This window comes from Camarhynchus parvulus, chromosome 7, assembly GCF_901933205.1.
Source record: "Camarhynchus parvulus chromosome 7, STF_HiC, whole genome shotgun sequence".
In the NCBI taxonomy this organism is placed as follows: Eukaryota; Metazoa; Chordata; class Aves; order Passeriformes; family Thraupidae; genus Camarhynchus; species Camarhynchus parvulus.
In genome coordinates this window covers 11,445,255-11,461,826 of record NC_044577.1, presented here as the reverse complement: position 1 = coordinate 11,461,826, position 16,572 = coordinate 11,445,255, and the positions used below count along the sequence as shown (strand labels likewise).

At 42.6% G+C, this 16,572-nt stretch overlaps 1 protein-coding gene across 1 annotated transcript in view; it reads right to left on the bottom strand.

Annotated features, from left to right (window-relative positions):
* The window catches only part of CDK15 (cyclin dependent kinase 15), a 34,429-nt gene that overhangs the window by 16,130 nt on the left and 1,727 nt on the right, over nucleotides 1-16,572 (bottom strand). Inside the window, exons 3-8 of the mRNA XM_030952504.1 lie at nucleotides 16,282-16,361; nucleotides 12,975-13,069; nucleotides 12,125-12,187; nucleotides 10,010-10,133; nucleotides 9,321-9,441; nucleotides 4,282-4,375 (exon numbers count right to left, since the gene is read on the bottom strand). Of these exons, the coding sequence (XP_030808364.1) occupies nucleotides 4,282-4,375; nucleotides 9,321-9,441; nucleotides 10,010-10,133; nucleotides 12,125-12,187; nucleotides 12,975-13,069; nucleotides 16,282-16,361 (577 nt within the window). The remainder of the gene's footprint in view (nucleotides 1-4,281; nucleotides 4,376-9,320; nucleotides 9,442-10,009; nucleotides 10,134-12,124; nucleotides 12,188-12,974; nucleotides 13,070-16,281; nucleotides 16,362-16,572) is intronic.

Below are 16,572 nucleotides of genomic sequence, written 5' to 3'. Positions count from 1 at the left end.
AGGCAGTGAATTTTTAACATGAAAAGTTTCAGGTTTTTATTCACTTTCTCTTCTCCAACACTAGATTTGTCTTACATTAGTTACCCTTTGCATATGATAGACAATTCCTGTCTCTTAAAATGTGAGCTGAGATATATGACATGGGGAACTTGGCCTCCCAAAAATTTGTATTAAGATTGCAAGAAAACAGGCATCGGTGAAAAAATACATGAAGAAGGAAGAACTATAAAGCCAGCTTGTGGCAGTTATAAAGCATCAGGTAGTTGATTGTTTTTCTAACTCACAGCTAGCAAACAGCTGTGACAATTGCAGCTGCCTGGAGAAGACAGCCACAAGCAGGGTGTGCATCTCATCACTGGCACACATTAGCTATGGTCCACGGTTCCAAACTGTTTATGGACTCAGTCTGCCGCAGCAAAGACTAAGGGGGAGGATTCTTGTCTCTGCTCACCTGTAAAATCAGCCTTGGAAGCTTGAAAGCTCCCCAAAGAGAAGGTGTCTTGCAGTGTTCAGCCAGCTGGGGACGTTGGAAGTTGGCTTGCACCAAGGGTAATTTGACAGCCCTGGGTGAGGATGCCTTTTGACTGGTGTGTGTATCATGTGACTAGGACAAGTCTGCCCAAAGCAAACTCTGCATGCACAGGAAAGAGAGAGTTGGAATTTGAACTTGAATCCAGAATTTGCTCTCTTTTTGCTATCCTGTTAGCTTTCCAGGAAGCCCTGCTCAGTGGGCCCTCATTCTTCAAGGTTTCTTGTGAGCTGTCAAACATCAGTTCTACAGGCATCAGAGGAAACTGGGTAAGCTCAGTGCATAGTAAAATCATACTTGCCAGGGTCAGCTCAGCAGTCTGCTGCTTCTGGTGAAGAATTGAAACAAATAATTATTTGTGTGTACTTATACTTTTCTACATAAGGATTACAGCAAATGTTACATTTTACTGCATTGGGGAGTGAAAGTGTTCAGAGCACCAATCACTGAATGCCATATGAATATATATTTGCATTTTCTGAGCCTTTTCATTACAAAAGATACTTTTCCAACCTGTAAACTTGCATCTCTTTTTGTTTTCCAATAGAAAAACAAATGGGGCAAGTGATCTCTTCTCTTCTCTTCTCTTCTTCTCTTCTCTTCTCTTCTCTTCTCTTCTCTTCTCTTCTCTTCTCTTCTCTTCTCTTCTCTTCTCTTCTCTTCTCTTCTCTTCTCTTCTCTTCTCTTCTCTTCTCTTCTCTTCTCTTCTCTTCTCTTCTCTTCTCTTCTCTCATTCTCTTCTCTTTTTTCCCCACCCTGGACCTTTAGTGAGATCCTTGCCAAATCAGATAATGTGTTACAAATATTTATTTGAAATTAATTATACTCTGACAATTGTTTTACCTGTTGTGTATCCACCCTAAATCTAGATGTTAACTCTCTTGTCCATGTCATCAGAAAAAACAAAACAACTTCTCTACACTCTATAGTGAAAGGTCTTGGTGCAGGTCAGTTCAGACCAATGGGGAAGAAACAGTTTCAGCCAGAAACATTTTTATAGTGCTTGTATTTCAGCAAGTGCTTTAAGATGGTGTAAATCATTGTTCTTTCTCTCTGCCCTCTAACTGCTTGCTTCTCCTGTGATGACTTAGCTGAAGGAATCAACTTAGTTGATTTTGTTTCATTTTGTTGGGAAGTCTTATTGTATGTTTTGTGTTGAGGAGCCTTGTAGTCATTCATTTGGCACAAGGTTTGGCTCAGCAGCAGAAGCACACTGGTGGCATTCTGTAGCCTAATCCAGCCCACATGAAGTCCTTCTCAGCATGATGTTAATCAATAAGATGGAGCTTTTGCATGCAAATCCCGTGCCCGGCCTCTTAAAATTTGAATCATGGATCTTGAGTTGATCAGGTTTGCTTGCTCTCCATGAGCAAATGGAGATGCTGGAGTTCTCATTCACTCATGCCACACTTCCATAACCAACACTGCCAGCCTTCCCTTCATGTTTGGCCCTGCTCCTGTGCCTTCATGAGTACCAGTGCTCATTAGGGCTACTGTTTGTGCAGCCAGAGGATGAGAAGGGCAAAGCAGCTGATCTCATTTCGAGTAAGCCAGGGAGAAAACAAAGTTGCAGGGTCCCCAGTTCATGTAGCCGCACAAATGAGAGGTGACACAGGAACAATGAGCAGCCAGGGATAGAGATGGGAGATGGAGACTGCTTTAGGTGGCACTTGCCTCTAGAAAAATGTTTGGTAAAATGACAGCCAGTCAGTCCTGATGATTCAACAGGACAAACACATTTCACAGAATGGGGATTTTCCAACCATGTATCTATATGGTGTGTGAACCAACAGTCCCACATGGAGATGAGCATACTGGGCCATAGAGACTCATGCCCACAAATGCAGATGGTCTCTCTACCAGCGCAGGGTGCCTCCACTAGTAGTACATGAAAGGAACTGACTATGAGAAAACAGTAGGAATCCCCATTTCTGAACCTCACACTCAGCAAAATATCTCATGCTAGACATTGAAAGCCTCTAAGGAGCTTTGAAATCTTGGTCTAACACAGAGCCTCATTCCAGGCTGTATAATATCCTAAAACCTCCTGTGAAAAGCACTAATTATTTCATAGCTCTTTAAACTTCCTCATGATTTTTAAATAAGGGTTTTTTTGCCTTCTGTGGCACAAATCCTGTTAATCACGGTATTAGTTATAATACCAGAGAAATTACGATAATGCTATAACCCTCTAATGCAAACCCACAGGTAATGTATCCAGAGATTTCAGACACATAAGTGTAAGGATAGCCTTCATTCACACTCTGAAAAGCTGGACCCTGCCCTGCCTTTGAACCTTGTTAATTGGCCAAGTATGGCTTTTTCCCCCCCACCAATAATTCTTTTCCCCCCCACTCTCTATGAAAGAGAAATTACGCATTTATTTAAATGGACTGAACTCAAGTCTAAGAACTGGATGCACTTACCTGACTTTTTATCACATTTCTACTTACAACCAGAGAGGAAAACCCTACCAAGCAAGAGTGTTTCTGCATGAAGTGGTTAAGCTGGAAAAATCTGACTTAGGCAGTCTAATGGCTATGAAGTAATTTCTCATTATTTTCATGAGTTTTATTTTTTCTGTACTTTCTCCTTTGAAACCCATGTTTCAGAAACACTCTATGCATAAGAGTAAATTCTTGGGAGGAAATGTGAAAGGCAGACATAGAATCACTGAATCTGCTGAGTTGGAAGGGACCCAAAAGGATCATTGAGTCCAATTCCTGGCCCTGCACAGGACACCTCAAGAATTCCATTGTGTGCTTGGCAGTGTTGTCCAAAAGCTTCTTGAGCTATGGCAGTCTTGGCTGTGACCACTTCCCTGGGGAGCCTGTTCCAGTGCCCAGCCACCCTCTGGGTGAAGAACCTTTTTGTAATATCCAACCTAAACCTCCCCTGACATGACTTCAGGCCATTCCCTCTGGTGCTGTCACTGTTCACTTCAGAGTCCCTCCTCTTCCCCTCACAGGAAGTTGTGACTGCAGTGAGGTCTCCCCTCAGACTCCTCTTCTCCAGGCTGAGCAGACCTAAAATGAATGCTTAGGATGACCTTGCTGTTGAGTCAGTAACAGGGTCAGCCCGAGTGGCCAGGAGCTCACAGAACCTGTCAGTGCTGCTGACTGCCTCACTTCTGCCACCTGCCCTCAGAATGTGGCTCTGTGCTGCTGCTTCCCCAGCAGAAAAAACAACTTAGGAAGGTCCCAAATATGTTGCTCTCACTCACTACTATCTTTATAAAGTCATTTCACACTTTCCATTATGCCAAATCAGTCTCTAGAGCCGCACCATAAACTGGAGGATACAAAATGTGCCAAGTTAAAATGAAGAAGGATCTCTGACAAACCTCAGGGTCTTGCCATTTTCAAGGTAATTCTGGAGCAGTATTAGAGCTCCTTTGTGAGAACGTGGTGTGTGAGAATGTACTGTATCCTACAGTAAGTAAAGGATTTAAAAAGAAGTAACAGAATTTGCAGTACCCGCACACCTTTTATGCCTTTTTCAATTTGATGTCACTTTAATTGGCTTTAAATTTTTGATGAGATGACAAACATCAAAAGGAAGTCATTTGATTTACTCCTGTGTCTGTAAGAAAGTAGCCAAATATAAAATGGGTTACAAAGTCTGCTATGAATTTGGCAGATTAGACCAAATTATTTCTGCTACTCACAGGAGCTATGCTTAGGACTTCAAAATTAACTAGGCTGGAGCAATGGATTCTTTTTCTCTTCCATTTCAGAGTGTATTTTACTCACCGCCCAGATCTTCTCCAGCTGTTCATGAGTACCAGAAGTTGCTGCAAATATTGGCTGACCCTGGATCATTTCCACAAATATACAGCCTGCACTCCTGTAAGAAACCCAAGGTATTAACTAATTCACATAAATTATATATATATAATATGATTGTTAGGATGGGTGGGGAGAGAGGCAGAGATAATTGTTGGAATGGAAATTTAGGAATTCTGATTTGTAAATGCAGAAATCTTGATACAAGTGCACAAGTAAAACAGGACGGGAGCAGACCAAAGATAAGTTACATTCACATGCCACCAGGATTTCAAAACCCAAAGGGGTCAAGGTTCCATACATGTCTGTTCCCATCTCCTTTTTCTCATCAGCACCAGCCACTAAAAAAAAAAAATTCACTTTTCACCATCAAGACAAGACAGGTGATATCCTTGGAAAAGAAGCCCACTAAGCACTATCTTTTTTTTCCAGTACCAAAAAAATGGTTTCAGGTCTCTGTCCATTAATCCTGTTACAAACTATGTGAAAAAAGGATCATGGCAGAAGCCTGTGGATGGACTTTCCATGAGAAAAGGGTACAAAATTGGAGTACTTAGAGTAGGAAAGATAAACAGGGAGGTACTACACACTTCATGGGCTTGAAGGATATATTAGATGCAGAGAGAACTCAGAGGCACTAACTACTATAGCCATTTTCCTTCAGAAGCAATTAGCTCTTCATTGGAAAGCTGAAGGCAAGATTTCATAGCATAAAAAACCTGGTCATAACAGCAAGTTAAAATATTCTTATTTTTATGTCATTCCCTGCTCTACACTTGCTCCAAAACAAACCAGACAGCTTAAAAAACCCCAAGACCTGCCAAATTGCTTTGTTTTACTAAGGTGGACTAGTCCTCATGGCATTAATGATGAAATAGTTGTGATCAAGGTAGACTTGCCTATTTGCAACTATTCCCATCTCTTACTATATGGTGTAAACTCCACTCATTTACTTTTTAATAATTTCCTTAGATTTTTTTCCTAGGTTTTCTGTCTTTTCACTAAGCCCCATTGCAACTCTTCAGGTTTCAGTCTCATTCTTCTTTGGTTATATCATATTTAAGTCCTTTAGACTCAACTCTTGAAAACCCAGCTTTGTCTTACAAGCACTGAAAGTATTATTTTCACGTGCTTAGCAATAACTGGTAATCTGTTCTGGTCATCTGTAACTCCTGTGTTACCCTTTGCACCTTGTTTTTGCAATACTGTAGTTGCTTTTCCCACCTGGCTGTGGTCAGTTGAAACCCTGGCACGGAGCTCATCTGTGGTATTTATTTTGGTCATCCTTGCACACCAGGTGGTGCCAAGCCTGTTTGCAGATCCATATCTAACACTGTTTTCATAAACATCTCTGCTGCACTTTCCCTTAGCTTCCTGTACTCTAACCTTGGCAAGTCTTGTGAGATGAGCTTCTTTGCTTGTCTAATATCCTCTTACAGAGTCCAGGCATCACGAAACTTAAATCCACAGCTTTTGCAACATAGAGTTGTCCTGGTGTTTCACAGCACTACCACATGATTAGACATTACTTTGGAGCCCACAGATAGATTCTACTGAGCCCAGTGTCATACCAAGACGGTTTTCACAGCTGATGGATGTGCCCAAATAGCTCACCCTATTTTGCAACCCCAGGGGCTGCTGTAATCGGCTGATTGCATTGCACAAGTTCAACTGTGCATGGTCAAAGCAATTTGGGCACTCTTGATTTGGAGGGGAAAGAGAAACAACTGTCTGTGTTTTTGGAACAAGTGATGATGTTCTACTACAGTTTGCATTCTGATATCCTAGCTAGAAAGGGGCATTAGACTGGCAAGAGCAGGAACTTTGGAAACTAATGGTAGTCATATTAGCCTTGCAGTGGAGGCCTCAGCTTTCCTTCTGAGTTACAGTTGCAGCTCTGACAGCATTATGAGGATCCTTCTTATGAGGATGATTCAAAAGCATTTACTTTTAAATGTTTCTAAATACTTAGACCTGGGGTTGTTTTGCTTTTCCCCTTTTCCTTCTTTCCCCTCTAATATTAATTTCTCAAGTCTTCTTACCCCTTCCAGTCTATAAGTTTCTCAGCAGGTCTCAGTTCTATAAAACTGCCTCAGGAAGAGATAGGGCAGAGGGAGGGGTCTTTTGAGAAGAGCCTAGACATGATATTTTAGCAAGTGCCAGATATGCACAAAAATCAAAACAGTGACAGTTAAAGTAGTAGGAGAAGTTACAGGGATATTCATGGAGCATAGCAGAGCTGATTCAGACAGTACAGTGGTATCCATCTGCAATCCCTGGGGAAGGTCGGAACACTGCACTTTGCCCTCAGTCTGCAGTGCTGCATCACACAATGGAAAGATTCTCATCAGGATTAAGATTTAAGATATCTCTACGGCATCCCACAGTTCCCTCTCCATGTTTGGGAGTTTTTGTTGGCACTAGGAGATGGCAATTTTATATTTAACCAGAAATATATCCTTCCTCTTGTTCATCACCAAGCCTGGTCTGTACAGTGGAGCCCTTAGCCAATATCTCCCAGTTTGCCATAGTGGGGCACTGTGAACCAGGCTGAGGAGAAGGCTGTAGGGAGCCCAGCAGGTCCATGTTAAATGACTGCATGTGAACTCCTATTCTATATGAATCTACCAGGGAAGACCACAGTGATTTTTTTTTTCTCTCTTTTTTTTTAATGGAAGATTATACAAGGAAAGACTGACTGAAAAGACATTTTAAGGCACTCATGATGTTTGCAGTCATTAATGTGGCTGTTTATAAAGCACTTGGTGGTTTTCAAAAAGAGAAAAAAAAAGTCCTTCTGATATGCAGTGCAATCTCCCTGAAATCCCTTAATTGAATCTTCTAAAGTCCTGAAGAGATAGTGAGGGAGAAAGAAAGAGAAAAGAGATACGGAGGGATAAAAGCAGCTTTTCTAGTTAGTCCAAGAGCGACCAAGTCTCCTTCTATATCTCTTTCTTCATCTATTCAAGGCCTCATTCACTTCCCATGTGCCTCCTACTGACAGTATTGCTGCTCAAGCACACTATGCATGAATTGCAATAATGTTTTATTTTGTTATAATTGGTTTCTTTAAACCAAGGCTTTGACACCCACTGTCTCATGCCATTACCAAAGGCAGTCTGACCTGCCTTCATGTAAATTGCAGCATCCAAAGGACATAGGGTTTTTTTTCCTTTCTTCCCAATAGACAAGTAACATCTGTGTGAATTCACATTATTTCCTAATAGACAAAAATTGAACTTAAATGCAGTGTACATCAAGATAATAAATGACTCTTGTTAGAGGAAGTTACTGAATAGAGCTCACTGAAGTACTCTCTATTCTCTCAGCGTGACATCTTTCTTTAGGGCAAACACTTGGAATGTTGTTATTATAAGGAGGCGTTATAACAAAGGTGCCCATAGTGTGGATGTAGTTCAGTGGGACGGAGAGCACTGTGCTGCTAGGGCTGGGATCTTTGTACACCACTCCTACATTGCTATTCATTACACCAGAGCACAGTTATGCAGTGGGGATGTTGGTTTTGCACAGGCAGAAATGACATGCTTTCTGTGCACAGCTGCCTTTGGACAGGGGTCAGCTTTTAGGGAAAAAAAACAACAGGCTTATGCCTGATACAAACCCTCTAATCTGCTAAGCAGGCATGTTCTTCAAACTCAGCAGACATTTCTGAGAGACTGTCTGGAGGGAAAAATGACAGGTAGTGGGGGTAGTAGACAGGACTATTTAGACTAGCTTAGCAGCTGGAAGCCATTAGAATTTAGCAAGGTTTTCCTCCTTAGAGAAGTCTTTAAATAATTAAATTAGCAGCAGTCCTAGGGAAGTAAACAATCTAAAAACTTCCGTTTCCCTGACCTACCCTCCAGACTTAGGTCACTGGAGTGTCTGATAAGCTGCAGATCTCTGGAAGGAGATACAGCCTGTGAAGACTTGGAGCTTTGCTGTTTGTAAACTTAGCCAGCCATCTTGCATGTTCTTCAGCCTGCTGCACTCCTACCCCTTCCCAGCCTTTGACTCTGCAGTAGTTAAGAGTAAATCGTGGTGGGACAGGTACAAGCAGAAGATTAACTGATCTGAAGAAAGGGTGAAGCAGCAATACCATCTACAGATGTAAAATTGCCAGACTAAGGAAGCTCTCCTGCAACTTCATGAGCTGCACACTGTCCATGAGCATGTCAGGACTGTGTTGTTGGAAGTGGGCTCAGGCTGGTGCAGAAGTAAGCCAGAAGACTGATGAACCTTACAGTTAGCCCAGCTACTATCCAAGCCAGCCCAAAAGACCACTGAGACCCTGCAAAGCCTTCATCCTCTGCTGTTTTCTGCCAACTCTCAGAGACTCCTCTCCCATCTATGAATGTGCAGCTTGTTTCCTTTTGATTCCCAAACACATCAAGATTTTTGGGTAGAGCTCATAAGGAAAAAAGGCTTTAACAGACACAGCCCTTCACCTGAGTGAAGTACAGACTGCATCTGAGGCATGGTCTTTGAGAAGAAGGACAAAATATCACAGAAATAATTAAAATCTCGGACACCTTTCTATCTCCAGACTCATTGAGAAACCCTTTAATGCCACATTCTGTTACCAAGGCCCAAGTAATTGATGGTGCAGTTGTGGATCCATTGTTTTCACACAAAGCCATTTCTGCAGAGAGTTCCTACTGGCTCAGCTGACTACATAGGTACACTTGCATTGAGCAAAAGTGTTCTGTTGCAAGACACAAAAATGCTCCATACATGTTACCAGATAAGATGCATATCTCTCATAAATATTATCAGATGAGGTTTGTATCAATCCATAACTGAGATGTAGTGACATAATTCCCAAAAACTTCTATGAACCCTCTATGAAACTTCTACAAAACTCCACACTGCTCACAAATTTACTGCTCAGAGGTGTTAATTCCTCTACTTACAACTGTAACTAGTGTAACTTTGGCTGATTTAATTTAATTCAGATAAAAATATTTTTTCACAGGGAATCCCAGAGCTTTGATATTGGTCAGTACCAGATATCTATATCAGAAGAATAAGCTGTAGCTCCAAGCAGCACATCAGGAGGACGGTACCAGAGTGTCACAACTTCAGAGGAGTATGTCTGTCTGGGGATGGACTGGGCACGAGCAAGGCCTGCAAAAAAATCCCCAACAAACCAACAAAAAATGCTATGTTAGGACAGTCCTTCTACCTGCACAGTGCATAGATGATAATAATTGGAAACAGGACATCATTTTCTCTTTAAACACAAGTAATCTCAATGCAGCTTACAAGCAATTGACAAAGAAAGTGTTTCTTGAATATACATCTGGGGCAGATCAAATCAAGTAATAGGCTGTGTTTTGCAGGGCTTTATCATTTGAGACTGAAGCAGCTATCCCAAACCAATGCCAAGAAAGCTTTTTGGGTCACATATTGCTGTGGACTCCACACATTACATTATTTTCTGAACAGAGAGGGGCTGATTCTTTGTTCTCTTGAACGAGTTTTACATGGCAGTAATTGCTCTGACTTAAATGAGTTTAATCCCTGCACCTATCAGTATAAATGCAAGAAAAGCTGGACTGACCACAGAAATAGTTTCCTGAAGTTCAAGAAAAGGTTATGCTTCTCTGCCTTAATTGGCTGTGGATACAGATCTATATGCATGTTCCAGCTTTGGTCTGAGCAGATACACAGCTGTATCCAAACTGTGACTCACCAAAGTCGGCTAATTTGAGCTCACCGAGGCAACTGATGAGCAAGTTCTGGGGTTTCAGATCTCGGTGAAGAATGTGTTGTTGGTGGATGTAAGCCAGGCCACGCAAAAGCTGGAACATGAAGAGCTGGAAAAAGCCAACAAAAAACTGAAATGATTTTGTGTGACTTTGCATTGATACATTAACTCTGAACTTTAGGAGAACCCTGGAACAAAGCAGAGACAAAGCAAGTAAGAAACTAGTAAAAATCCCAAAAATGAGTGGAGCTGGCTGAGGAGCAGAAAACTGTGGTGGGTTATGACTGCCCTACAGCTTTCTGAGGTTTTCAGGGTGGAATATTTGGCCAGCAGGGCAGTTTAACTGCGGTCCATAAATGCTCATTTTGGAAATTTAACTTTTCTTTAGAAATGGACTGTTGATTGCAGGAGCGAGGTCAGCTTGCCAAAACACAGACCCCAGCTTTCAGAACAGCAGCTGTGCTGGTTGCAGTGCTCAAGACAAAGAGACAAAGACACACAGCCAAACAAAATGAAAGCCTGAGGAGCTGAAGGTTTGCCCCCTTGAGCCAGATGGCACCAGCTGACTGGGTTCCATGGCCACTGCACATGCCAGCAGTGGAGCGGGGAACTGACTGACCTGGCAAGGGGAACTGTTGGCTTCAAGCTGGGAGATAACATGAGGACCTGATTTTAAAAATACAGCAAATCAGATATGATGAATGAAGCAAGCAAAGAAGAAGGAAACCAAGGAAGAAAGGAAGCCAATAAATAAATATCTAACTCTCACCATCATGGAAGCCTAAATAAGCCTGGGGTAAAATAAGTTGGGCTGAAACAAGGTATGAAGCTGGACAGTGGATAGAAACAAAACACAGCAAAAGTAATAAGACTTCACCAGAGAAAAGATATTTTTCACCGGAGGTTTAACCTAAGAGGAGGAAAAACAGTGACACCCATAGGTCATTTTTGTATCAGACAATTGTCCCTGTAACATACTGCATACTTATATTCCATAGGAATCACTCAGAAAAAACAAACTGCATTTGCCAGCAAAAATGAAGCAAGCTAGATGACCCTCCTGGAGGAGCAGTAAATAATTTGCAGCTCAGTTCCTGCTGACAGTGAGTATTCCGGACAGGAAAGCAGAGCAGCTGGCTAGTGTTTATTCACAGAAATGCCAGGGAGTACATATTACAGCCATGTGCTCCACGTGCTTTACGAGCATGTCTGGTAGCAGAACCTTTGAGATCTGTGCCAAAACTACTACACTGCATCTCAGATGTAGCTGAGCTTTAAGGATGTTTAAAATCTGAGGCCCCAAAAAACTTCATCAGAATTGGTGTTGCTTAACAACTATCTGGAAAAAGATGTGAACAATGTGGCAACATTTGAAGATGACAGAAGTATTTAGATTAGTTGTGATAACAAGTGACAGTGAGGAACTTCAGAGAGATCTGACAAAGCCAGATGAATAGGCAGTTTGATAAGATACAAAGTTATTGTTGACAGCTGTAAGATAAATTAACTGAAGCTGCTCGGGAAAAGGGCCCAGGCATTCACTGAGGACATCTGCACTGAAACCTTAAGCCAGTACACAGCAGCAGTCCTGAAAGTTAATTAAATGTGAAGATGCATACAGAGGAGAGCAGGAGACTATTATAACATCAATCTATAAAGTAAGGGTACATTTGACTGAGTCCAGATCCAGTCAATCACAAAGGTATGGGAGAAACAAAAGGGAACTTAAATGACTGCAAATATGAAGATAGTTCCAAATGAGAAGAGAGTGAGATGTGAGAGTTTTTAATTAGAGAGATGAATAATGTGTTGTAACGATAAAAAGACAAAAATTTGTGAGAGATAGGTTTCTTTGCCACAAGATGTCATTGTTCTCAAAAGCTGAATGCCTGCTTGTAGGCTCAGAAAATAGGAAGAGGGGCTAACTGAAAAAAGGCTTGGAGACTGAGAGGGAGCTTGTTATATTATCAAAGGTAGATTTTCTCCCACGTTTTTGTCATATATGTAACAAATATTAGTAAGTAATTTACAGTGACCATACACAGTGGAAAATAACTCTTCCTCATGCCTTAAGGGACACAAGTCTTCTAAGGAACTCACCATAACATTGCATGAATGGAGTCCTCCAGGATGCTGGCCCATGTACTGTGCTAGATCTGTGTGCTAAATAAAAGAGAAGAACTTGAGGCAAAGCTTCAGCTGTAAAATGCTTCTACTAACAATGCCTCTTCTGTAAAAGGAAAAATTTGCAACTCCTATAAAGCTGCCTATTTCACCTGGGTGAACATCTGCTCTGATGCAGCACACAAGCATGTGCTTAAGTTCTGGGCCACATCAGGGACCTGGCTGACCTGTTATCTCACCCAGCATTTGTGACCTGAAGCTGCTGGTTAACAGAATTCATACTTGTGCCAGAACTAACCATAAAGCTGCAATAAGAAGCCATAGCCTCTATATTTTCTTTATCATTTGGTTGACTATTTGCAAAAGCAGGAGAAGTATCAAGATTCGAGTGGAGAATTTTATTGGTATCCTGGTCTCCCCACGAGAGCAACTCAGCTTGGTCATGGTAAGCCACTGGGGTCAGTGCCAAATCTGACCCCAGCTGGGATGTGAGCTCGTATCATTATTTCCTATCCTTGCTGTGGCTGAAAAACAGTACTTTTATTGTGTTGGCAAGGCAGAAATGGAGGTAAATAATGTCTGTCACCCCAGTGGACACAAGACGTGGAATTATTTTTGCATACAGCTGTCGCATATGCAGAAAGAAAAGAGTAAGGCTGCATGGCTGGAAAGCAGGAGATCAAGAAGGAAAATCAATCATTCTGCACTACAGAATTACAACTTGTTTCTTTGTAGATGTCTCATAGAGCAGTAAATTCATTCTGCAGCCACTTCCCAATACTTCCCAGTACTAGCTCCACAGGAAGCTAGAAAAACATGAACTCACCATGTACTCAAAGACAAATGTTAGTGTCTCCTTGGTCTGGATAATGTCATGAAGCAGTACAATGTTGGCATGTTTCAAACACTTGAGAAGAGAAGCTGGGAAACACAAAAGGAAGATCAACTTTACTGCTGCTGGAAGTGGAGAGAGATCGTGCACAAAACAAGGCAGAGAAAATAAAAAACTGGGGAGTAATAGTCCAGACTTGGCAGCTCAGTAAGAAGTGGCAGCTACTGAGCCTGAAGGAGGATGGAACAGCTCTGCAGAGAAGCAAGCATCAGTGCTCCAGGCTTGGCAGAAGCCCATCCACCTCTCAGAGGTGGGATCTTGCCTCTGTCAGAAGTAGCAGTTCACAGTTCCCATGTGTCAGCTTATAAGTTGAGGAGATGTAATTTTTTAAAGGTAAATGCTGAGAGGGAGGACCTGGGAGCTCCCAGAGCCAGAATGCAGCAGAATGAAGTTAGAGTGAATAGTAACTTGTATGTATTTATAAAATTTAGGCACACTTTTCTTTCAGCCTAACTATCGAAAGCATCATTGCAACTTGTGTCCCTGCTCCTTAGGTCCTGACATGCCTTTGCCAAGCTTTGTCCCATCCAGGGTGTGGTGATGCAGGGGGCAGCACTTGGAAGAGTCCCTGGCCCTATATTGACCACAGAGCACTGACTTATGCTAAGGCAGGAGCTGCAGCCTTTTGGGCCTTTTGGCTGTGCATTGGGTTTGCTATGTTAGAGCAGGCTCCAGCCAGAACACATATGAAAGGAGCTTCTCAGCAGAAACTCAGCTTCTCAGGGTGCACAGCTAATCATTTGCTACCTTAGCTGTGAGACAGTATAGCAGTAACTCTGTACAGAGGAGGAATGTGGGGAAGAGGTGAAGCTGGGATTACTTTGCCTGTAGGTCACTGGCACAACTGAATAATGTGACCCAGCTGTTCACAAACAGGGAACACAAACTACACAGAGAGAAGCCCCAAAGCCCTGAAAAAGCAGATGTCCCTGACTCGAGATCTTAGTTCTGCTTCTGACATAGCAGAATAGCCTCAGAGCTGTTCCAGACCCACTTTTTGCTGCTGATTAAAACCAAATTAGTTTGCTGTCAGAGCACGCAGTGCTACAAATTTCATTCAAATAAGGCACAGGCATACAATCTTGTTTCAGCTGAATTAGCTGAAGCACACAATACAGAGCGTGGGCCAGCTGTGGGACGCAGAGTTTTGGTCACAATTAAAAGCTGCTTTTTTGTTTTTCACACAATCTGAAAAAGATATTTGAAGAGTTTCATGCAGGCACAGCAAATTTATACCGGATTAGCATTTTGCCTTTTGCGACCGTAACAATCTCAGCTGGTTCTAAAAGCCCTACTGCCAGAGTTACACTGTGTGGCACAGCTGTGGCCCAAGCCTGTGTCACTTCTGAGACTACTGAGCAGTAAGGGATGCCTGATTCAGCACGACTACTGGATTGCAAAGTAGTTCTTGCACAGAGCTTGGTGTTGCTGCAGCTAAACTGCCTCTGCCACTGATACTAGTCCATTTAGCTACCACCAGGACGTTCCCAGTGCATAGCAGTATGGACCTTAAACATGCTTCACACTTGCCTATGAATCTAGTAAAAATACTCTGGCTTGAGCCCATCTGCTACAGAACATGATAACCTGACTCTGTGATAGCTCAAAAATTCCATATGACCAGAATTATTGCTCCAGAGGGGCAGCACAGAGGGTCCACAGTAAAATGGAGGATTCAGCGCCTGCGCCTCAATCAGGCTTCTGGGAACTGCTCCTCACTTTGTTGCTTCTACAACCCCCTGCTGGGGTGTCAGGTGCTACTGCCAGAACCGAGCTTTAAACGCATTTTGTCTCTGCGGGGCTTCCTGGGGTGAAGCGTCTCTTTGTCAGGGGAGCACATTCCTCCAGGGTAGCAGAGAATGTGCAGCCTTAATAAATCTTGTGCTTTGTTTTTGCTACTGACTTACATTGTAAATTTGAGGTGTCAGATGCTGCAAAGCTCAGCAGTGCACAAAAGACCTACTTAAAGCAGACCCTTCATAGGATCACCCTTGTTTTCTCCCATAATGAATGAAGTTAAGACTCTCAGCCTGTCCAGTAGAGCACGTTAGAGGGGTGCTGATCTTTGGTGCATCATTAGTTCAATGCAGATAAAGCTTTTAAGGCTTATTTTACTGGTGGGCTACAAGTGTAAATGCAGAGCAAAAGCACCACAGCAAATGAGTGTATAGGAAATGTAACACAAGCCATTTTTTAAATAGGCATATTTAGGTGTGTCTCTGCTTTCACACAGAATTGGACTAAGGACTTTGTAAACTTTCTTGTCTTAATTAGAGTTATAAACCTGGAGTGGATTCAGTGACCTCTCTCGTTATTCTGAGTTGACTGCTATGAGAGTCCTTCTGTGCTGGTGCTGCTCTGTGAAAGGTGGCACATCTGGTCCCTGATTCTCCATCCCTGTCACAAGATTAACCCTAGTTTCACAAGTGCATTAAAATTAAAAAAACCTCCATGTATGTCTATCCTACATGGATAGCTTTCACTAATACCATAAAACAGACTGGCACAACAGTTGCATATTTCTGTGCATGGAAGAAAACAGATTATGGTCTTCTTGGGATTGTACAGCAGATGAAAATAGAAGCCTTAGTCAAGCAGGCTTGTGAACATAGTCTGTAGGGAAATGTAAATACTTTCAGCCAAAATCAAGTACTTGCACAAAAGCATTTCTTTCTCCAAGAAATTGAGAAATCTGGCCAGTGCTCTACAAAGTCGACTGATAAGAATTTCTCATTGGACTGAAATAGCAGATGTTATTACACATCAGTTTGATTGAAAGTATCTCTCTTCAGGCTGGGATCTGTGATGCTCCAGGTATTGGCTAGGGAAGTGTCACGGTTGTAGTAACAAGTCTACGACTGCCCAGTGCAGCAGTGGCAAAGGCTGTGTAGTTTCTAGAGGGGAGAGAGAAAGCAGCTGTGAAGGAGGCAGCAAGCAGAAGGTGCAAGGGGGCCCTGACACTGCTAGAAAGAACATGCTCTGCCTGCAGCTGGCACTTTCCTTATCACAGGCATGGGTGCATCTGTCACACGTGCATACACCAGAGATTCCTCCTCTGTCCTTTGCATGCCTGTCCAGCCCAGCGTGGAGACATCCTCCATGAGAGGATAAGGAAACTGAGAATTCTGGGAGAAGGACAGCTGGCACATTGAATAAGCAAGAAAGGACTGAGGGAGACATCATGGAGCTTTTCCAGGTTAAAACAAATGCTCTTCAGGAGTGATGCTCCTCTATGTCTTACCTTCCCGAATGGCTGTAAAGGGCACTCCCTCCTCTGCCTCCAGCTTGATCACTTTCAGTGCCACCACCTGGCTGTTGATCCTGTCAGGTTATAATAGAAAGTCACATGAAGCTTCTCAGTGCTTGGCGTGATAACACTAACAGTCTCCCAAGCAAACACCCAAGCAAAATTTCTGGGGATTGCTGACCCACTTAGGCCAAACTTGGAAGGTAACTACAAACCTGCTCCACCCTGTCTGTGTTCATTAGCAGTGAGCTGACAGCCAGCCCACCTGGCTAAAGAAGCACTGTG